General features: G+C 38.6%; 1 protein-coding gene across 2 annotated transcripts in view; it reads left to right on the top strand.

Moving 5' to 3' along the window:
• LOC135467269 (CLK4-associating serine/arginine rich protein-like) overlaps window positions 1-24,162 on the top strand; it is a 44,975-nt gene that overhangs the window by 7,502 nt on the left and 13,311 nt on the right. The window contains exons 7-18 of one of the 2 annotated variants that reach the window (XM_064745035.1): window positions 1,097-1,215; window positions 1,781-1,877; window positions 2,438-2,516; window positions 3,998-4,071; window positions 4,483-4,524; window positions 5,215-5,382; window positions 5,714-6,160; window positions 6,891-7,019; window positions 8,427-8,472; window positions 10,434-10,500; window positions 12,433-12,491; window positions 13,542-13,744. In XM_064745035.1, coding sequence (XP_064601105.1) covers window positions 1,097-1,215; window positions 1,781-1,877; window positions 2,438-2,516; window positions 3,998-4,071; window positions 4,483-4,524; window positions 5,215-5,382; window positions 5,714-6,160; window positions 6,891-7,019; window positions 8,427-8,472; window positions 10,434-10,500; window positions 12,433-12,491; window positions 13,542-13,744 — 1,530 coding nt within the window. Of the gene's footprint in view, window positions 1-1,096; window positions 1,216-1,780; window positions 1,878-2,437; window positions 2,517-3,997; window positions 4,072-4,482; window positions 4,525-5,214; window positions 5,383-5,713; window positions 6,161-6,890; window positions 7,020-8,426; window positions 8,477-10,433; window positions 10,501-12,432; window positions 12,492-13,541; window positions 13,745-24,162 lie in introns of those variants that run through there. The other variant, XM_064745036.1, reaches the window with a different exon arrangement.

Raw genomic sequence — 24,162 nt, forward strand, 5'->3', positions numbered from 1 at the left:
TGTAATGTAAAGCGAGCGTAGCGTGTCACGTGCTGTAAGTAGTATGGCTTGCTGTTATGTAAAGCGAGCGTAGTATGTCACGTGCTGTAAGTAGTATGGCTTACTGTTATGTAAAGCGAGCGTAGTGTGTCTCGTGCTGTAAGTAGTATGGCTTACTGTTATGTAAAGCGAGCGTAGTGTGTCTCGTGCTGTAAGTAGTATGGCTTACTGTTATGTAAAGCGAGCGTAGTGTGTCTCGTGCTGTAAGTAGTATGGCTTACTGTTATGTAAAGCGAGCGTAGAGTGTCACGTGCTGTAAGTAGTATGGCTTACTGTGATGTAAAGCGAGCGTAGTGTGTCACGTGCTGTAAGTAGTATGGCTTACTGTTATGTAAAGCGAGCGTAGTGTGTCACGTGCTGTAAGTAGTATGGCTTACTGTGATGTAAAGCGAGCGTAGCGTGTCTCGTGCTGTAAGTAGTATGGCTTACTGTTATGTAAAGCGAGCGTAGCGTGTCTCGTGCTGTAAGTAGTATGGCTTACTGTTATGTAAAGCGAGCGTAGCGTGTCTCGTGCTGTAAGTAGTATGGCTTACTGTTATGTAAAGCGAGCGTAGCGTGTCACGTGCTGTAAGTAGTATGGCTTACTGTGATGTAAAGCGAGCGTAGCGTGTCACGTGCTGTAAGTAGTATGGCTTACTGTTATGTAAAGCGAGCGTAGTGTGTCACGTGCTGTAAGTAGTATGGCTTACTGTTATGTAAAGCGAGCGTAGCGTGTCTCGTGCTGTAAGTAGTATGGCTTACTGTTATGTAAAGCGAGCGTAGCGTGTCTCGTGCTGTAAGTAGTATGGCTTACTGTTATGTAAAGCGAGCGTAGCGTGTCTCGTGCTGTAAGTAGTATGGCTTACTGTGATGTAGAGCGAGCGTAGTGTCACACTGCGCTGTAAGGAGTATGGCTTAAAAGCTGATTTATATATTTACCAAGCACAAAAATGTCATATATTATGTATTGTGTTTTGTGTCATAGGTCTTCTTCCTGCAGATGCACTACACATATTCATAAAGTACAATGTCATAATGCTAAAGCAAAAGTAAATAATACAAAATTTTTGTTGGCCAGATTATCGGAGAAGAAAGCAGCTATTGCTTTCTCGTATGACGAGAATACCCCTGGTGAGGAGAAGGAAGGAGACAGTGATGCGGAGAGCAGTGATACAGACGTGGAGACTGCAGACTTAGGTAGGCCATTCCCATGCCATTTGTCAGATTTGTATGTAGTTACCTTATTATCATATTATCTGTAATTGATGACGTACATGTGTGTCATTTGAGTAGTGCACTTGTAGTGGCACGTGTAAATGTTATTATCTCTATAGGTGTGTCGAATTGATATTATGAGTTATCTCATTCTCATTCTCATTCTGTTATCAGTTAGCTGTAGGTTTGTCATTTTGTTATTAGTTCAATTGAGTTCATTTCATGTGGTTATCAGTTAGCTGTAGATATGTCATTTTGTTATCAGCTCTAGGTTTGTCACTTGGTTATCAGCTGTAGGTTTTGTCATTTGGTTATCAGCTGTAGGTTTGTCATTTTGCTATCAGTTAGCTGTAGATGAGTCATTTTGTTATCAGTTAGCTGTAGGTTTGTCATTTTGTTATTAGTTAACTGAGTGCATGTCATTTGGTTATCATTTAGCTTTACCTTTTAGCTATTTAGATATGTGGCTTTGGTGTCATTTATTGGATAGATGGAAAGTCAGAATTTATTGCCGTAACCTTTACACATGAACTGTCTGGTGTTTCAGATGTAACACTAGATGTGGACACCTTAACACCAGAGCAGATCACACTGTTAAACCAGTGTGCCCATCAGTTCGGGATGAGTGAGGATGACTACATCAGGTGAGAAGGCGCAGGATTGCTTTGACTTACTTCCATGTACGATTATAATTTCCTCAGCAGAAATATACACACTTAGGCACGTGACTCTGAGCTGGCACACACATGTTCACAGTGTACACAAAGAAGGTCATGTGGCCCAGTGGTGAGTGTGCTGGAGCAGCGCATTGACCCAGAGGCTGAGTTCATGCCCAGCTCATGCTGGCTTCCTCCCCGATCTTATGTGACGCTCTTCCAGCAACCTGTTGATGGTCATGGGTTTCCCCGGCAACTATGCCCAACTTCCTGCCAACAGCATGCTGGCCACCAATCATATAAGTGAAATATTCATGCTGGACAGCGTAAAATACTAGTCCAAAAAATAAATCAATCTTTCAAGATGAGGAGTGGCAAAAAATGCAGAAATAACTTACATGTACAGATTCACATAATAAATTATAAATGTATCAGATTTAAAATTCATGATGTAGATTTTGCAGCATATTATGTGCAAAGTTTATAGAATAACTTTGTCTTCTTCAGCCTGTAATATGTACTATGTAAAATGTGTTGTTTTTTTCAAGGTTGCTGACAAAAGACAAAGAAGAGATGGAAACTCTGAGACAGGCCAAACTGCTGGAAGAGGAAAAGGCTCAGTTCTCAGTAAGTAGCAGCATGGTATTGGGCAACCTCAGATGTGCTGGGGACCATAACCATGGCAGAAATTGTAAATATGACATTGTAGCTCTGAATAAAAGGCATGTCGTTACAACTCTGATAAAAGGTATATATTGGTTGGGTGGTAACTTTTGATGACTAAATGTAAATTTATTCCTTGTTATTTAAGAGGTAGGAACAGCTGCTTCATAAGCATGTTACCCTAGTATAGTGAGGGTTGGGTCATTCTGAAGACTGCTGACAGTGTTGGTACTCCATACTTGGGTTTATCTCCTGCAAAACTTACTGAGGAGTCCTGTCTGATGTCCAGTGAGGCAGCACTATGTGTGACCAACTGTGGTATCCTGATGTTCAGTGAAGTAGCAATATGTGTGACCAACTGTGGTGTCATGTCTGATGTCTAATGAGGCAGCAATATGTGTGACAAACTGTGGTGTCATGTTTTATGTCCAGTGAAGCTGCAATATGTGTGGCCAACTGTTGTGTCATGTCAAGATCCATTGAGGCAGACTGTGTGTGACCAGCTGTGGTGTCATGTCTGAGGTCCATCAAGGCAGCACTATGTGTGACAAGCTGTGGTGTCATGTCTGAGGCCCATAGAAGTAGAACTTTGTGTGACCAGCTGTGGAGCCCTGTCTAGTATCCATTGAAGCAGCACAATTTGTGACCAGTTATGGTGTCATGTTTGATGTCCAGTGAGGCAGCACAATGTGTGACCAACTCTGGTGTCATGTCTGAAGTCCATTGAGCCAACACTATGTGACTGACTCTGATGTTGTATCTGATATCCATTGAGGCAGCACAATGTGTGACCAGCTATGGTATCATATCTGATATCCAGTCAGGCTGCATTTTATCATATGTGACCAACTGTGGCGTCATGTCTGATATCCAGTAAAACAGCACTATGTCATGTATGTGTGACCAGTTGTGTTTTCATGTCTGATGCCCGGTGAGGAAACACTGTGTAAGTCATGGGACCCTTTATGCTATATGCACATCAGGACGTTGTCAGGACAATGATAAAAATAATGTTCAAATTGACAAATATACTTCAGGTGCATTGTCGGTTGTTTTTATCAGATATGCATGTTTTGTATCTACCTTTGCATGTAAGCACCATTTAAAGGTAGATTTTTGTTATAGTGTTTATATTTTGGTTACCTTTTTTTTTTATTTGTTCCACACGAAAATACGTATCAACTAGGATGATGAACTACTACATTTACATTTCGCCTGAAATGGATTTTGCAAAATCTGCAAAAGTTCTTGTCAATCTTCTGTGGTGATTTTGTAGATAAACATGAGTGGGAAATTTCTATTCTGCTTCTGTTGGTCTGACATGTTAAACTTGCATGTCAATAGCCTGTGATCAGGTTGTTCAGCTCCCCATCTCATACCATCTGATTCTCCACAGGCTTCTTTCTGGTATCATAGTGTTGGTATTAAATATTAAATTTCTTCAGGGACGGAAATCCAGAAGGGAAAGAAGAGCCTTTAAGGAAAAGAAAATGGCTGGAAGGAAAATCAGTCCTCCAAGGTAGGTGACTAAAACAGAAATGGCTACAACATGCATTACAGATAATGAGTCTGTCTGAAAGGATATTGCATAATCATAACATCCATAGCTCATATTTTGAGATATGGATGTCTTGTTTAACCATCAAGCTATCTCTCAGAAATATTATTTTAAATGAATAAAGCCATATTCATGAAGGGAAATTGAATCTTTGAAACTGTGATCTCTTGTAATTTGTATGGTCGTGGGTTTTGCCAAGTTTCCTCCCTCCATAATGCTGACAGTTGTCGTATAAGTGAAATATTCGTGAGTAAGGCATAAAATGCCAATCAAAGAAATAAATAAATAAATTATGTATTAGTGTGAGGCTGTTTCTTCAACTTAATAATTAAGCTTAGTGCCCTTCTTAAGTATTAGTTATTTCATTTTCAGTTATGCAGCAAGAGAGAGTCCAAAATATACACCATATAAAAAGTAAGTTATTTAATTATTTTGTGCTTCAGACTGTACTCCAAGACTATTTTATGTAAGTTAAATGAACAAAAGTTTCACAGAGATTTACCTACTATATCCCAAGATCCTTACATATGATTGTCTATGGTCACTGTGAGAGAGCAGCAGGGGGTGATAAGGATAATGTGAATGGTTGACAAACTCAATAAACAAAATAATTTGGAACTTGACAGATATACGTCAACCAAAACCAGCACATCTTGAATTTATAGTCGCTGTTTATGAAAATGGGACTTAAAACTGTCTGGAGATCATTTGTCTTAACCTTGCCACAAGTGGAGTGGAATGTCAGATATTCGCTTTAAGTGCAGAGCATGTTTGTAAAGGCTGTAAAACAAAGTTTAAAATACACTTATAAAAGAATTCGAAACAAATTTACCAGTGTACAGACATGGCAATTGGCTGTATCAGACACCTTTTTCTACCGCTGTATTCCATTAACTCCGATCAAAGGAAAGAGTATTTTTTAATTTTTTTTTTAAGGCTCAATTACATGTACTGTTTAACGGTTAAACAGTTAAAATTAAAGTCACTTCATATTTCATATTAATTATATCCAACTTAACAGTGCATATGGTTGAAATTTTTTTTATCAAAAAAGTTATATGAAGTAAAAAAAATGAACATCTTGTTTTGTATTGGTTTTTACAGATCATCATCCTCATCAAGATCAAGGTCACGGTCACCTGAGCCAGCCACTAAAGTGCTGTTCATCACTAGTTTTGGTGGGGAGAGTGACGAGGAGGGTGGGGTGGTGCATGGACCAGCTCTACCCACACAGGCTAGCAAGGCCAAGTCAGAGGCCAACCACAACACATGGTCTGTTTTCTCTCTCTTCACATTTTTCTTAGCTTCAAGCAATGTGATTCTGTGTACAGAGTTGTCTCCCTTCGATGCGGCAGCCCATGGTCAATTTTTGGCCACTGATTACAGGCGGAATTTTTTACATTTACAAGCATGAAATTTTTCCTCCCTTGAAAGGAATTTGTGGATGTTAAATTCTAAAATTTCTTTTTTTCAAGTTAGTGAAGCTAAACATACTAAAACATCCATCCACTCAGGAATTCTAACAGAAGAAAAACATATATATCTTGTCATAACATCATAGTCTCCTCGTACCCTGAGTTAAAGTGAATTGTTAATGTTGTAGGAATAGCAGTCAAAAACAGCCTGAGCGTGGGAAGTCTCGGTCATCCCAAGGGGATAAATCCCGATCGAGATCACCAAATCGTAGGAGGCGAATTCGAAGCAGGTCGTCTTCAGGGTCACCTCGAGGTCGCCGTTACTCGGACAGACGTAGAACTAGATCCCGCTCCCCTCTTTACTCTGCTCGCTCACCCCTTCGCTCTGTTCGATCACCAGCCAAAGGGTATCGCAGGAATTCTGGGTATTCTGGAAGTGGGCGGAGAAGGTCCCGAACACGGTCACGTTCCCCGAGCAGGGACAAGGGCAGGTACAGTAGCCGACGATCTCGATCACGATCATCTAGGAGCAGATCAAGGAGCCGGTCACGCAGCCGATCCTCTTCTAGGTCAAGGTCATCTAGTTACAGTTCTTCATCAAGGTCAAGGACATCAAGGTCAAGATCCAAATCTAGGTGAGTATTGCATTATTTGTCTCATCATATATAAATCAATGTATTTGGATTATTTTGTCTTGTGCAGAAATATATATATGTCAGTTTTAAAAACTGTTCTTCCTAGAGGCCCACCAATAAGACAGTATAACACATATAAAGCATGTAGCTGTAAGTGAAATTAAGAGTGTATGTGCTTAACACTTTTTACATTGGCAGAAATCAAGAGTACTATCACGGGCCTTTGTGGCCTCATGGTTAATGTGCTAACACAGCATAACAACCTAGTAGCATTTCAATAATGCGATCACTATGAGTTAAATCCAGCTTATGCTGGCTTCCTCTCAGTTCATACATTGGAAAGCCTGCCAGCGACCTGTTTTCCTTGCACTATAATGTTGGCCACTGTCGTATAAGTGAAATGTTTTGCAGTATGCTGTGAAACTCCAAATAAATGAATAAATTAATTTCCAGTCAGTCAAGCAAATCCATTGTCAGAAACAGGTCACCATGAGAGACACCAAATACACTGTTGTATATTTCAACAGGTCTGATATTTTCTATGGTGTTTTGTGTATGGAGCCTTGGCAGTAATTGGGAACTTATGTCTATAATGTACTAAAACAAGACCAGACATTGAAAATTCATCACTGGACTGACATAGGTTTTAGTGAAGGTGCAGAATGAGAGATAATTGATCTGAAAATTCAGATCATTATTGCTTAGTTATTGGTGCTATTGGTGATTTCAGGCCGCGTTCCAAGTCAAAGAGCCCCAATGGCATGACAAAGCCAGTGATCAAGCGGTACCGACGCCCCAGTCTGTCTTCTAACCAAGACAGTGATTCGGATTCCAAGGAGATTGAAATAAAACCAAAGGGGTGAGGAAAACAAAAGTATTACAGTGTGTATGTTATGTTTTATGCCATCTCAATATGTTTTTTTTTTTGCCTACATGTATAGTGTCATAACTCAGTTGGGACCATTAATTACTTGACCAGTGATGTAGGCTGTAGCCTTAAGTCAGACAGTTTTTTGTATACTTGGCACCGTAAAATATAAACTCTTTCACACCGATTTGATGTAAAACTACCATTAGACTACCCTGACGCGAACATTATTTCTTAATTCATGCCTCTTTCATTCACACAAAAGTCTGAATGTAGAAACTAAAGAGAATATTACACCAGTCAGGAAGGTGAGACACATTAATTCTTCACCTCCTCCCAGTTAAGCAGTATTTGTGTTATTCCAGTTTCACTGTGTATTGTTATTAGAAATTGTTAATTTCCAGGTAGAAAAAATATTGTAGATAGAAACCATTTGAAATGCCATGGATACCAAAAGAACACATCTGATGAAAAGTAAAACAAGGAGAATGCGAAAATATTATTTTTGCTTTGAATTGGCCTCTTGGATTTATTTTGATCGCAAAATGCGACTTTGACCTGAGTAAATAATCGCCATTATGTTAGGCCTTGGTCTGTCCAACTTGTGACATTACAAGCAGTATGGTTGGATTGAAAACACAAATTGAGATTTATGGATTTAGACTTACCTAATTCTTTCAACCTTTTCAAGGACCTCTGCAGCCAGTGTTTTGAAACCTTTTGAAAGAATAATAGGGTGTAGAGAAAAAATGTGCACAGTTTTGAAAAGCTTGGACCATAGATAAGCCTATATATACACCTGCTTTCTACCAACTTACCTATTATATAAGTATAGTATAGTGATTTTCGAGTTGTAACTGTTTTGATTCGTTTTTATCTGGGGCTAAACATGTGCTACCATTTTTGTTTAATTTTGGATGTTTTCATGACCATATTGAAAGACATTCACGGCCTTGTGTTTTCAGCTTGTTCTTGCCATGATATGGGTTCAATATTACGGATGTGGCATTGAGCACTAATCATTCATTCATTCATTCATTCATGACCGAAACAAATCATTTTGGCATTATTGTCATGGTAATTATATGCCTAACTACCACTGAAAGAAGAGCTTTCATGGTTGAAAAGGTTGAAGATTTACAGTAACTATTAAGGACAAATGTAGTCTATGTCTATCTGTATTTTATGTGAGGCAAAGAGGTTAACAATAAAGCCACCCAAAATATCATAACTCATTAGAATACTTTACACACCATAGCAACTATTCATAGCACCTGTATGGTTATTGTAGGGTTAAGCTGAGTGTGGTTGAAGATGTATTTGCATACAGCTAATGCAATCCATATTAGGGCACCTGATGGCACCCAAAATCTTACCTGTGATTCTTTGTCATTGCAGGTTTGTGCCTTCCCTTCCTTCTGGTAAAGGTTTACCAGTTTTACAAGTCAGTAAGAACCTATTGTTTCTACCTTTAGTGTAATATTTCTCCTCAGATATTCAAATATTATATTTGTTTTTTTTGGTGGGGGGGGGGGGGAGGGGGTTGTGTTTTTTATCTCTTTTTTTTTTTGATGGATGGCTGGACGGTGGGACTTAAATCTTTAAGTAGCAAGAAATGATGTTCTAAACAGAAAATGCCACTTTTGTAAGGGCAGCTGGATCTGATCTGATAATTTGGAGTTAATCGCACATATTCTACACTGTTTCAAATAAAGCAGCATGCTTTTGAATTTTTTGAAGTACATGTGAATTGTAAAATTACACTTGCACCCACTTCCATGCATGCCAAAACATATGGTCTGAACTTTGCTAAGCAGGAAACTAATTGATAGTGCCATGGAACCTTTCACCTGTTAATATCAGTTTTCTGAGTGCCATCACTTCCACCCCCCTGAAGCCCGGAAAAGTGTTTGAATTTTTTGTTATAGTTGGATTACAAAAATACACAAAAATACATATACTGCAATGCCTGACTTCATTAGTCTTGTTGACTAATTGGGATTGTGGACTCCCACAGATTCTGGGTTCAATTCCACATTTCTGACTTAAGTCAAAATTTAAAACATTGTCACAATGCTTAGTTTTTGGTTTGAGAAGTAGAAATTTTCACATATTCATCTGAACATTGATGAAGTAGTCAACGTTTTAAAGGAGAAGAAAACTTAAATATTAAACAAATACCATTGAGTAAGAGTATACATTTCTGCTCAGGTGCTTGCCATAAAAAAAATTCCAATACGTACCTCAAGTTGATAAATTATGAATAAAGTCAGCGCCAAAATCCGCTGTTGGTGACTCCATTTTGCCTAAGAACTAGTCCTGAAGTCTTCTGTGTTGGGAGGAGAATTTCCGTCGGAAAAAAACGCCGAAGTGCAGTGCGTACATTTCTGGTAGAACTTTTCTTCCCAGAAGGTAGCAAACAGTACAGTTCGTTTTCTGTTTGACGATTGGGAAACCGGGATGTTGGACATAGGTTCTGAGTTCACACGAACAAGCGGGCAGTTTTAACGACTCTCATTGGCTGAGGCAACACACCCCCAGCATAAATCACAGGATTTTAAAGATGGAGGACATCATGGACTCAGCGATTTATACCATCTTTGATGTTTTCAGGCTTTACATGTATGACGAGGAAAAATCGCAAAATTATGCAGCAGGCACCACCAGATAGAAAAAAATGTGCTCTTTTCAGCCTATTTTTTTTATTTTTTTATTTTCTTCTCCTTTAATTTACAGGGCTTGATAATAAGCTCTGATATCACACTTGAGTATTTTGGCTGAAGTCAAAAGTGGCTTTGTGGAATCGGTCCGCGATTCTTTTTGACAGGAAGTGTTTAATGATAATAATATGCTGCACAGCTTCTTGTTCATTAAAGCCCACTTGTCTTCCACCAATATGATTTACACATGTGAGTCACCAACTGATGGCCATTATATAAGTGAGAAATTCTTTAGTACAGTGTTCATAAATAATCAGATAAATAAATCCTTACCACCAGAGTAGAAGCATATTGAAAACCTGTCACATTGCTTGAAATTAACATGTTAAATGTATGCGCCTTTTGTTTGGAATATTGTTTTTTCATTTCGTCACACTAATAAAAGAGCTGCATACATTTAAGAGTATCAAATAGGACGATGCTGTGTATTTGGATGAACAACTTGCCTGATGACAATGTCCGTTATCCATTCTGCTATGACTTGCACACTGTACATTAAAATTCTTAAACTACCACACAAGGTGTCATATACCTCAAGACTTGGTGATCGGTAAGCCAGCAATGATCTAATAATTTCTAAAGACTTAAGGAGGATAGAATGATATTCAAGAAAAAAAATCCCTGTTATTTATTTATTTATTTTTTTTGGATATGTGTAAAATAAATTCTTACTTTCGTTTGACAGAAAAGTTCTTTAACCAGACCACAGGAGCGTCTGAGGAAGAAGATGCAAGCTGCTCTGAACAGACAGTGTGAGTACCATTAGAACATACAGTGGAATTGGCATGGCTTGTTGCTGACATGAACTATGACAAGCTGTCATGGATTACTTCCCCTTTGGGATCTGCTCAACGGCTCAAAGGATACTACACATAACAGCACTTGCACAGCTCTCTGAACTTACATTACATCACAGCCACTACTAGCAATTTTTTTGACAGAAATATTTCATGCCAGGCCCATCGTCAGAAAAACACTAAAACTCTTCTTAACCTTTGTTTCCACTAACACTTGACACGTATGCTTTCACTTTTAACAGAAGTAGATGCAGGGCCGTATCTGAACCCAAACTTTATCGGTGAGATTATGACCTTGCAGATTTCATGAAATGCATCTCCAAATGTGCATTCTGGGAGGTTTTTAAACCTGTGAATGACGGACATTTTTATGAAAACTAAACAATGTTATTTTTGTTCAATGTACTTGTTAGTTTTAATACAGCTTTATTAGTTTGCACACCCAACAATTTGGGAGCTGAAATGTATTCCATGACTAAAATTGCTGTAGAAAATGGCCCTAAATCACGTGCATAGCATGATTTCAGCATACACAAAAGGCAGTTTTAAGATAGATGTTGAGTATAGGTCCTGTAAGATCATTAGTGGCGGGGTTACAAACATTTAACCTTAACAAACCTACATGCACGTGTACGGGGTGGAAGTGCTAAACTAGTTTAGTTGCGGCAGGGATGTAAAGCAAGCATTGCATGTGCTGTCGTGTTAAACATGAGCTTAAAGTGCAGTAGTGTAACCATAGATACCCACATCAGTACAATTCCTTCCTGCAGATACACATTTTCTGTCCTCAACAGTTGCAGCTGCCTGATGCGGTTTACGTATAAGAAAGTATATAATCTTCATGCATCTATTTCAAGACATTAATGCTCACACTTTATTTAGATTTCAACTTGATTTTCCATGATACAAGAATTGTACATATGAAGCCAGCATCATGCTATATGTCAGTCATCTTGGCTTTACACTGGTTAAATGTTGACAAATGTTGACATACTCATCAACAATCATGTCAACATTGGCATTCTGTTGTACTGTAAAGGGGACTTCCATGACCAGTGAGTCCAGCTCATGCTGGCTACCTCTCCAGTTGTACATGCTAAGGTCTTGCAGCAACCTGCAGATGGTCGTGGGTTTCCTGCAGGCGCTCCCGTTTTCCTCCCACAAAAAGCTGACCTCCATCATATAAGTGAAATGTTCTTAAGGACAGCATAAGGTTGTCTCAGTTTGATTTTACACTATTATAAGTATGCTGCTAGTGAGGCTACTTTCAGTTACATTTTATAACGGTGTGAAATAATCAAATAAACTAAGAAACGGCGTGCATGTAAGCATGCTCAGCAGTCTTTCTGATTCTAGCCAATTAAATGCCATTTACTTATTTAAGCAAAAACACCTAGACATGGCCAACACTTCCTGCTTCCCACTCTCCACTCATTGGTGCGCTACATAGCAGTACATCTAGTACCATTAGTAAGATTTTATGCAAATGAGTCAAACCAGTATTAGATTTAGTGACAGCTCCCTGTACTGACCTATCCTAGATCTGTAGAAACACAAATCCATGGTGCGTTCACTGACCATTCTTTGGGTGCAGTCCTCAGTGTTGAAGAGATCTTTTGTTTTGTTTTTCTACAAATCAAACTTGTTGTATCAATTCACAGATGAGTTGAAAAGCAGTATTCACTTCCCAGATTATGAAAGCAAGATTTTGACTGGACGACTGGACGATTTGATATTTCTTCACACCTACATGCTATTGGAGAGGAGGTAGCATTTCAAATGTTCACATGTTAAGAAATCTGAGGAGTTCACCTCCAGTGTGTGTTAGATGTTACGCAATAATGGATTTTATGTGATAATTATGAAATGTTTTTCCTCTGACCACAGACAAAGCAGACAAAAAGGCTGAACACGTGAGGACGGCAAAAATGGAACAGGAAAGAATGGTACGTAGAACTCATAGATTTGGTCAACACATTCTCAAGAATATTTCCTCACGCTTTGGTTTTTTGTTGACTTCAGAAAATATTTTCAAAATGGACTTACTTCACATCAAGGCATGAAAAAGTAGTTTGAGCTTTGACATAAAATCTTTCTAGACACGAGCCTTTTGCCTTCCAAAGGGAGAACACAGTAAGAGTAGCTTCACATAAGTTAGTAAGAGTTGTCTCCCCTCATTCATGTTCTTCTTGCGGTATGCTTCTTGTACAGTACAAATTCTGTGGTCCTGGAATATTCACCATGGCCCTGGAATAATGTTTCAGATTGTGAATTTTTTCCTTAAAATTGCAGATATATTTGGACAGTAGATATTTAGTTCATCAGCAACCCATATATTTTTCATCCAGACTGTGTCACACTAGCTCTTTGATGATTGAGCATTATAAATAGTACTAAATTGTTGTATTACATCTTTTGGTGAAAATTACCAATAAAAGTATATACAAGTATATGTGAGTGTTTGCGTGTTCACATTTCATAGAAGGTATGGTAAATTTTGGTTCATGACTAAATATTTCATTGCACTGTGAAGAGGTGTTTCAAGGTTTATTTGTAAGTTAGGATCATATCCTACCAGAGCAATGTCATTTACTGGTATTTATTTTGTTGATCGAAAAGCAATTTTAATGTCATTTGTTGTTTTGAACTGAGTGACTATGTCACATGACACTGTGTGGATCAGTTCGTCCATCAACTTCACGGACAGGGAATTTGTAAATTCACCCCTTCTCATTGCTTGTGGCGCTGTGGTGAGGTGCACAATTAAAACCTCAAAGCACATGAGCCGCAGGGTCAAGTCTGACATTTGAGAATTTTTAGATTTCTCTGAATTTCTTGTTTTTTTGGGTTTTATTCAAGTTTCTTGCTTTCATGAAACATTTATTTGGCCCGGTTTTGACAAATAGAGTGCTTAAAACTACCTGTGGGAAAGTTTTTTTCAGTTTTTGTGCAGATGGAGGATACATTTCTATTTTGTTGATTTTGTGATTTTTAAGGACAGAGAAGAAGAATTAAGAACACGCATGCTGGAGATCCGCAGGAAGGAGCGTGAGCGTCGACATCTTGAGAGAGAACGCGACCGTGCATCTGGAAACATGCGCCAGCGACACAGTAGTGACAGTGACAGCTCAGATAGCTCCTCCCAGGAGGATAGGAGGAAAGTTAAGGGTCGATCGCCATCACCCAAATACAAACGAAGGTAAACCGTATATGTTTCTTTTACGTGTACACTCTGCTTGATGGTTTCTCAGTCAGTATGCTACGTGTATGTCTAGGCGTGTATGTATGGCTTTTTTTTTCACAGTGCTTGGAAGGTTAAAAGAAAAAAAAAAAGGTTAAGTTTCAGGGTAAGGAGAAATTCATGTGTTACCGTACAAGGGTCAGCACAACTACTGTACTCAGACACTGCATCGCCAAAACTCATCCAAGACCAGTGAAATGTTCCTAAAATTTTGATAGTGCTACAGCTTTGATTTAATTTATTTGCCCAGTTTTCCAGAGTTTGATCACAGTGTCAGAGAACATGGGAGTGATTGTAAGGTGAACGTTTGTAGTCTTTAGGGCACCTGTTGATAATTAAGCATGTGCAAAATAAGACAGATGGCTGTTTCCAGAGGTGCCGCTGTACGCATATTCGTCACTTGTTATGTGGGATAACCAAAAGTACATGATCATGTACGCCTATGGTACAACATTACAGTCTTCGGCGATAGCGCAGAATTCAATTCCAATCCAATTTCTTAAAATGTATTTTTCTAAATTTTCCACTTGAATTTGTCGCTGAATCTCTAAGTCTCTAATGTCTCAACAAGTGAAATAAAATACACAGATTTTGCTGAACTATCTGTAACTGCCAAGGATCATAATACTTGCAAAGGGTCACATAGATTTGTTTGTCCTGCAGCGATGAAATTTTGATCATGCACACTGGACACAGCTATCCAGCTTATGAGGTTGCTATCTTTTGCTATAGCTTTTGTCGGGTTGTATCCACCGCTGTGTTTTGTAGTGGGAATTACTCCACTACCTCAAGGACTCTGATTGTGATATTTCATATGTGATGTATAAACCTGAGGAATTTGTTTCATGCTGGTCATACTGAGTTCAAAGATCAGGGTGACTCACATGCTAAAACTTTTGTGGCCATGTTTCCGAGTAAACCCATATCGAATTTCATGAACATGGTTTACATCATCAAGTACAAGTAAGTTTGCGACCTAATGTTATGGGTGTCTATATGGTGTGAACTTTCAGTGGACTTTCTTGATGTTAGGGTAAAGCCTTGTTGAAAGGTGTAGAGAGCTGAGGGGAGAATCCAGGAAATACTATCCAGTCATGGGTTTGTTGAAACTTGTAGAGAGCTGAAGGGAGAATCCAGGAAATATTATCCAGTCATGGGTTTGTTGAAACTTGTAGAGAGCTGAAGGGAGAATCCAGGAAATATTATCCAGTCATTGGTTTGTTGAAACTTGTAGAGAGCTGAAAGGAGAATCCAGGAAATATTATCTAGTCATGGCCTTGTTGAAACTTGTAGGGAGAATCCAGGAAATACTATCCAGTCATGGGTTTGTTGAAACTTGTAGAGAGCTGAAGGGAGAATCCAGGAAATATTATCCAGTCATGGGTTTGTTGAAACTTGTAGAGAGCTGAAGGGAGAATCCAGGAAATATTATCCAGTCATGGGTTTGTTGAAACTTGTAGAGAGCTGAAGGGAGAATCCAGGAAATATTATCCAGTCATGGCCTTGTTGAAACTTGTAGGGAGAATCCAGGAAATACTATCCAGTCATGGGTTTGTTGAAACTTGTAGAGAGCTGAAGGGAGAATCCAGGAAATATTATCCAGTTATGGGTTTGTTGAAACTTGTAGAGAGCTGAAAGGAGAATCCAGGAAATATTATCTAGTCGTGGGCTTGTTGAAACTTGTAGAGAGCTGAAAGGAGAATCGTCATGGGCTTGAATTTTTTATTGTGTGAACAAAAATAAATATTTATTAAAAGTAATTATAAAAAAGTAGGTGTACATGATTTGTATTGAAGCCTATGCTTAATTTCTCCACTATTCAGTATATGTGGAGAGTGTATCTGGTATTTTTTTTTTTCCATTGGTCAAGACTGTCGGAAGTTTCACGCCTTCATCCTACACTTAATATAACTTGTCGCCGTCATATAAGTGAAATATTCTTGAGTATGGCGTAAAACACCAATCAAATAAATAAATAAATAAATAATATAACTTGTAATAGTTAATGCGATTGTTATGGGATACCTTCCATCATGGTATATCTTAGCTCATGTTAAATTCTACATCCTCAGCACTCCATGTCATAAAGGAGCCATTTACATGTACACATTGCATGTTACAAGTACATGTAGATTTCATGCTTCAATGTTTTCTGGTATTATTGCAACATGCCAACCATGTTTTGCAGGGACCATTTGTTCACAGCACAGTCTACCAGCAGTAGTGTCTGTTTTCTGATACACATGTAAAACTTGAACCATATACACCCTGTACTAAGATTTTGCAAGGTACCTATGTTAGCAATGCATCCCATCATTTAACTTCATTTTTTCTTGTTCTAATTCTGTAACTCTTTAAAATGTAGCTGGCTTTTGCAGGGGACTGTTGTGTTAAATGGTGCATCAGACAACTTTCTTATGTCCAAGATTTGGAGTTTGGGATCCTTGAAGTCTATATTAACATTGTACCAGCCGACTGTATTATCATTGTATGAGTACAGGTAGCTGGTCTACATTTATTTATGTTCAAATCAGCCCATTAAGTGTGACCTCATATTCTGTGTTGCAATGTTCAGCGGCGAACCTGTGCCAAGCAGTCATTGAGAAGGTGTGAATTATACAGCAGCCTTTGAAAATGGGAGAATGACCAAGGCTGACCTGGCTATTTTTGTTCTTTATTTCTTCTGCAGTGCTATCATACTAACCTTGTAAAGGTGTGAGGACTCCCACATACTGGAAAAGTGCTGTCCACAAACATGTTGTAGTTTTGTAGGAAGAAAACTAGTACTAGTACTGACTTCTTACTGGCCTTCATTCACAGAGATTCCATTGTTTCTGTTACTAGTGACTTATAAAGTAACGAAATACAGGTACAGCATGAATGATACTCAGGAGAAAAGGAAATACCAGAGATCATGTTTTACACAGTTGTTATTGTCCACAAGGGGACATTAACTGGAAATTTATGTATGATAATGTCATTACTTTTCTTTTTTATCTTGCTAAATGTCATCACAATGAGGAAAAGTTTTTGCTGTTAACGAACTTCGCCTTTAATATGGCAGCTATCAGAACTGAGATGTGAGTATAACATTAAGTAAAACCACGTAAGTAGTGTGTTTTATTGCAGTTAGAATCGTCATTATCCACCCTATACATGTGACTGCTTACCATATCGCAGCAAGTTAAAGTGAAAATTATGTACACAAGCTCAGTCTAATTGTTATGCATTTTTCATTTTCAGTTAATTTCGCTGATAACATTATGATCATATTACATAGGTCACATCACATACATGTACATGTAATTCTATTAAATGTTAATACAACATTGTAATAACCAAAAAGCCTCACATCTGTGCGGTCGCTGTGAGTTCAAGTCCAGCTCAAGCTGGCTTCCTCCTCGGCGGACGCGAGATCTGCTCGCAACCTGCGGATGGTCGTGGGTTTCCCCTGGGCTATGCCCGGTTTCCTTCCTCCATAATGCTGGCTGCCGTCGTAAAAGCGAAATATCCCTGAGTACAGCGTAAAACAACAATCAAATAAATAAATAAATTAATCAAATCAGAAGGCTCTAAGGACTCCCTCGTCGTCATATGACTGAAAAATGTTTAAATAGGACGTTAAACCCTAAGCACTTACTGACTCACTCAGATCAGAAGGTTTGTCACATACCTGCCAAAGGGCCACGGTTTAGTCCTCTCGCGCCAGTTTGCCTCAACCATAAACCAGCAGTTACATGTAAGCATCAATTAAACAATTAAAATCAAAAATTCTAAATGTAGGCAAAGTTGTTGTTGCACATGTTTGAAGACAGATTCTAATTTAAAACAACTAAGTGAATAAAATTTTCGAATTAATATCTTGTTTGCTCTATACAGGTATAGCTATGCATTTACCTAAGCCACCTCACTTGGCGCTCAGCACTGAGAGGCTAGAGCTAAAAAGCAGGATTGCTTGGCTTGGTGTTAGTATAATGTGACTGGGTACGGTGTCATATCTAGTGTCTTTGGCATGATACTTCAGTGGTGGTAGCACTCGTCCTGCCACAAGAAAAGACAGTGTAATATGTGCACGCACACACACCTAATGATGACTCATCATCATGTGACTGAAAAAATTGTCAGAAAAAAAACTGGAAAAGTTAGTTCAAGTTCAGCTCATGCCGGCTTCCTCTCCGTTTGACGTGGGAAGGTCTGTCAGCAAAATGCGGATGGTCGTGGGTTTCCCCTGGGCTCTGCCCGGTTTCCTCCCACCATAATGTTGGCCGCCGTCATACAAGTGAAATATTCTTGAGGACGGTGTAAAACACCAATCAAATAAATAAATAAATAAATAAAATTAGACCTGTTCTTTAATAATACCTGGAAACACTAACAAATAGGAATGTTTTGGTTTGATTATCTTGCTTAGAGGTATGCTAGTTGTTTCTGCATCTTAGATCAACACTTTCTCCAGGAATGTGCACGCCATTGCTGAAGCATGGATTCAAACATATGTGGGCAGATTATGGTAACTGATTTGGACAGCTTTGCTTCCTTACAGGACTTTTGACAGATCAACTGTTTCTGTGCTGGCTAAAAGGGAATGACAGAATGGCCTTGAAATGATGCTAATTTGATGCTAACACTTAGGTTTTTTTCTGATTGGAAATTAGTTAACCAGAAAACTCTAAGTGGCCTATTTAGGTGGATGAATTTGTCAGAATCCAGCAAATTGTGTCACTTGGAAAGTGCTAAAAATAGAAAGAAAGTAACTCTGAATGTTATTGAAGTCATGTTATTAGTCCATATTTCGGTCACTATGTGGGTGCCATTATCAGGAAATTTATTTATTTATTTATTTATTTGATTGGTGTTTTACGCCGTACTCAAGAATATTTCACTTATACGACGACAGCCAGCATTATGGTGGGAGGAAAGCGGGCAGAGCCCCGGGGAAACGCACAATCATGCGCAGGTTGCTGAAAGACCTTACCACGTATGGCCAGAGAGGAAGTCAGCATAAGTTGGACTTGAACTCACAGCGACCGCATTGGTGAGAGGCTCCTGGTTTATTACGCATCTAGTGCGCTAACCAAGTGAGTCATGGAGGCCCCACACAGGAAATATGTACAGTAAAGAATACATAGGCTTATATACATGTAGCTGCAAAACAATGCAGGTGTCCAATGCATACAGCTATAAAGACTATAGTATTAGGCAAAACACAGCTGTGAGACCACTGCAGTTTAAAGTGCTAAACTTCAGGTGAAATACTCAACTTTGTATGCGAAAACATTTCTTTGTAGCCAATTTCATAAATTTTAACTAATTTTGCAGCATTACTTTGAAGTAAAACAGGTATCTCCATTATAAAATGATTGTCAGAATACCGTCTTTTCCCCAATAGCATTTCATTAATTGACAAATTAGACATATCAAAAACGTTATTAAAGTGTCCATATGTGTTAGTCTTAATACGAGGTATTTCACTGCATTTGCACAATAACTTTCTGACTCATAGAATATTTGTTTCAAGTAAACTTTTGATCATTGAAGATTTGGTCGTCACTCATGTATGATTTGTAAGTCTCTTACCTTCATTTGAAATGCATGCAGCTGTCATCTGGACTTTAATGTCTTGTGTGATGAATGCAGCTTCAGTGCTATTGACAGGATTTTTGTGTGTGTGTTGTGGTTTTTATATACCACTAGATTGACTGAAGAGTTAAAACCCCTCCATTTCATGTGGTTCATTTACGTCCAGACGATTTAACCGTAATTGTATTTACCACAATCAGTTAGTCAACCTCTCCATGAATTTATTATCAACATTTTGAAGAACATGTGAATTGTGAAGTTTAAAGAGCCAAGAGCTGTTTTTTAGGTAAAGATTTCATATGCGAATTCATGTACCGGGGGACTGTAAAGTAGACCTGGGGAGGCCAGGCTGGAAGAAGTGTAATGAAAAATGCATAAGCTGGCAGTGTTACGTAGAAGATTAGGCAAGTGGGGAAGATACAAAAAAAAAGACCAGGAGGGAAAAAAAACAGCAGCAACTGGTGATGTGCTTAGGCTGGGTTTGGCTGACCTGTAGCCAGAAGGGCTAGGCAGACAACTACAGGGCTGTACGCGCACAGACAGCCTGGCGAACTGTGGTGAAAATCACTCAGTGGAAATAGACATGTAATAGACGTGGCACTGATGACTTGCACTGGCTGGAGGAGGCCGGGTGTTTTTATCCTGTACATTTCACCTAGCTGCAGTATAGTGCAGCTGTGCTGTGTTGTTAGACTGCGTGGCTGGAGACGCATGGATACTCGGGGCTCTGATAGGGGATTAAATGATAGCATGTATATAGCACGTGGAACTGACCATTGTTAGGAATAGTCCTCACATTGTATTAGAAAGTGTCCACTCATTTGAATATTAAGTATGACCAGAAATGCCACTCAAATAAATAAATGCATTCACATGTATGATTGATAATGTTCTTTTTTTTTTCACCTCTGAATAACATGCTTCATTCGTGGGTTGAGCAGTAGGGAATTCATATGTGTTTCCCTATGGACAAAATAAAGCCTGATGGTGCAAGTTTAAATCCATCTTCTTCCCTATAGTTACATCTTGAAGTAGACCCCATGTTTATCCAGATCGCTGACATTTTCAAATGTACATCTCTTAATCACATGTTTCAAAGTGTTTCTGTACTTCTCATGAAATTTTGTAATAGGGGCCAAACAGCCCAAATTTCATAAAGTGGGTTCGCAGTGTGCTTGTAGTTTACATGAACAATCACTGTACTGTGAGTACCCCAAATGACCTAAAATTTCGCCCACAAAAGTGCATTTTTAGAGGCATATAAATGTCAAAAATATTATTTTTGGTGCTGAAACTTACAATTTCCATTAGAATATCATCCCATGTTCCCAGCAAACCTGAAAACACCTTTCTAAAATCAATAGAACTCTCACAATCAGGAAAAGTGGGAAAGTTAGTCATAGACGAAATTTAGGGTATGTCATAGTTCTGACATCTCTTCGCCCACAATATGTATGACATACTATGTTTAACATTGTGGCATTTAACTCTAATCATTCACGTTTTCATATTCACAGTCATGATGAATAATTATGTAGACAAAGCATTACCAGTGGGTAAAGGGTTATCTGTGATGCTGTGAGGGAGAAGTCACACCTAATGTTATTGTCGGGGAAGAAAGTCCCCCGCTTAAGCCCCTGACCCCAGTTGTGTAACTAGTTACGTCTGTGTACAATCTGCTGCAGTCCATCACTCTGTGACTACTGAAGCAGAGGCCATTTTAAGGGAGGGGTTGGGTTAATTCTGTTAAATCTACTTCCTCGTTTGGACACGTAACACAGTACTGACAAGACATCTGCACAGAAGAGGGAAGACAGGAAATACATTGTACCTAATTGTTTTACTGGGAATGAGTTTTTTTTTCCATTCGTCGTCTTGCATTTGGCAGCCGCAAAACTTGACCTTTACAGTAACAGACTCCCCTGTCCTTTGAGAATCTTGTGTCGTTTTCTTCCCACTCTTTTTCCTTGTGTTTGCGCAAGAGTGTGTGTGTGTGCGTGTTTTTTCTGTCTTGTTCTAATCACTATTTAAGGATGTCAAACAATAGGGTGGGAGGGAAAAGAACATGCGTCAAGATCCTCCTGAAATTTGGCTAATAATAACTATCATTAGAGAAAATTAATGCTTCAAGGGGCAGATTCCTATGTACATGGCAAGACTAGCAGCATACTTCCGTGCTTCAAAATATTTCTATCCACCCCGAGCAAACTCTCGTGTTGGTTAGAGGCCCTGCTAATAAAATCATATTTATGTATAGCAGCATTTCTCAGGATTGTGACCACTCTTCAGGTTTCAGGGGTTTTCTATCATTTTCATTCATCTTAGACAGATGGCTTCAGGGTTGTTTAGAAGATAGGATATTATCCTATTGGAAAATGTGAGTTTCAGCACCAAAACTGATGTTTTATTACCTTTGCTTTCCTTTAAAATGCACTTCTCAGGGGTGAGGTTTATAGGTCAAAATGCAGTAGATCAATGTAATGAGATGTGATAAGTATGTTTGACAGTATTAATCCTTCCTTCCTGCCACAAGTCCATACCAGTGCCCCTCTTCATCACTGTGCACCATGTGTTTGCTGCATAAAGCCTTTGTCATTGTCTAAATGCAGGGGGCTGTTCAAAGTGTTTGACACTTTCAGCTGATTAGCTCTTCGCTTAGGCGTATTAATTTAGCTGAATCACTTAGCATCTAGCACCGTTGGCATACCCTTGCTTCCCATGTCTCCTGATATGGCGTACACATGTTCATGTTTCTCCTCAGCCGTGTCCATTATGGCCTTTTGGTCCAATTTTGTGCTTCGTTTGAACACATTAATCATTTAGCAAACACCAAGGCTGTCACTATTGCAGTGGAAGTCATCTCTGATATAGTGTAAACAGAAATCCAACTACAAGTGAAAAAAAATTAAGGCAACGTATTTTCAGGAAAATTCAGGAAAAGTAGCCTTAGTTAAAGTGGCGGACATGTTGATTTTGAGGAGTATAGATTTAAAGATATTTAGCCACGATGTTTAATTCTGTGGTGGATTCTTGGAATTAATTTTTGTACCAATCTGTTGTAAGGAAATCCAGTTTGTGGTTGATTTGACCGATACAGGCTGAAACAATCATGCCTGAAGTTGGGTACTAAGAGGAAGTGTGGTTGCCCTAAATGACCATAAATGTTGTCCATGACTTGCCCATTTTTCCTGATTCTGAGAGTCCTATTGATTTTAATAAGGTGTTTGGAGGTTTGTTTGGAACATAGTATGATATTTTACCTGAAATTGTAAGTTTCAGCAGCAGAAATCAAATTTTGTGACATGTCATTTAGGGTATGTCGTCCATATTTAGGGACTCGCCACAATATGATTGAAATATTGCCGATGTGGTGCAAGGCCATAATCAGTCAGTCAGTCATTCATTCATTCCATATTTAGGAGCTGTGTCATGTGAGTTAAGGTTATTCTTGTCTCTGGCACTTTTTCTGCCCACAGTGACTATCTTGATGCTTCATTGCACACTTCATGCACAGTCGGATTCAAAAACATGTATATGACTACACATATGACAAAACAGGTTGGTAAGATCATTTGGAATGTAAATGAGAAAGTTATCTCCCTTTACCCATTTCAAGGTAAATTTTTAGCATTTAGCATTTTATATAGTGTGTGTAGGAATCCTGTGACACAGTGTTCAAAAGAGTGCCTCAAAAAAGGATAGCAGTTCCCTAGTTTGTATTTTTTTTTTTTTTTTGTTTCATAATTTACAGTGCTACATGTAAATGATGTACACCAGTCAAGTGAATGGTATTGTGGGTTGGATTTGATGGTGAACTAGTTTGTTGACCATGTATTTGTGATCTGGATCTATACATTTAGTACTGGCACAGAAAGTACGGACATGAACAGCCTCTGCTCTCATTCACCTCCTAAGCATATAAATTCCCTTGATGTGGGTCAGGGCGGTGTATCGACGTAAATCACTAGACTGTGACAGATGGGGGCTTTGGGAAGTTACATATTATCGCTCTGATGCCTGCAGTCCAGAATTTAAACATGCTCCAGTCCATAATGGACACATTGCATTATAAATTCTTTGTTGACTCATACTCTTTTTTGTAAACACAAAAGGCCTCTGTAAACATCAGCCTATATATAAGTTTATTCTTGTACCTGCTAGAAATTTTTACAAAATGTATAAAACATCACATAAAGGTTCAGTTGCTCCTGATAACATTAACCTATAACTAAGTAAATCATTGACTACATTTTTATGTACATTTTTAATGAGTGGTAAATTATGCGTGTATGCCAGAAATTATGGCTGTGTGAAAATCTGAAAAATGAATTGCCATTTGATATATCTTTGGTTTCAGTATTGTTGCCTCGGATGGTCAAGTTCTTTTGATTAGTTTACATGTAATTGGGTACAGAATAGCGGTAACTCATTCGGTTTACAATGAAACTGTTTTTCACAAATTTCGTGAATTTGAATAGTTAAATTTCAGGGCTGAACAGTTTTTCACAAATTTCGAGAATTTGAATATCAAATTTTACCAGTGACTCCTGGTTGAGATCAGGTGATGTTATATAGCCAATGGACTTGAAAAAAAGAAAACTTTCTCATTGAATTTTCAGGAGTGTCTGTGTCACTGATGTTCAAAAACCTGTGCAAAAAGTATGACGCTGTAAAGGCTCCAAACAAATGTACAGAACTTTCTCATGTAAGTCAAAGGAAAATTCTTTATGACTGGTTGAGCCATCCCATTTCTGTACATCAAAGTTTTATAGAAAGCTGTTCAGAATAAATTTAGT

This window comes from Liolophura sinensis, chromosome 6 (assembly GCF_032854445.1).
Source record: "Liolophura sinensis isolate JHLJ2023 chromosome 6, CUHK_Ljap_v2, whole genome shotgun sequence".
Classification (NCBI taxonomy): domain Eukaryota; kingdom Metazoa; phylum Mollusca; class Polyplacophora; order Chitonida; family Chitonidae; genus Liolophura; species Liolophura sinensis.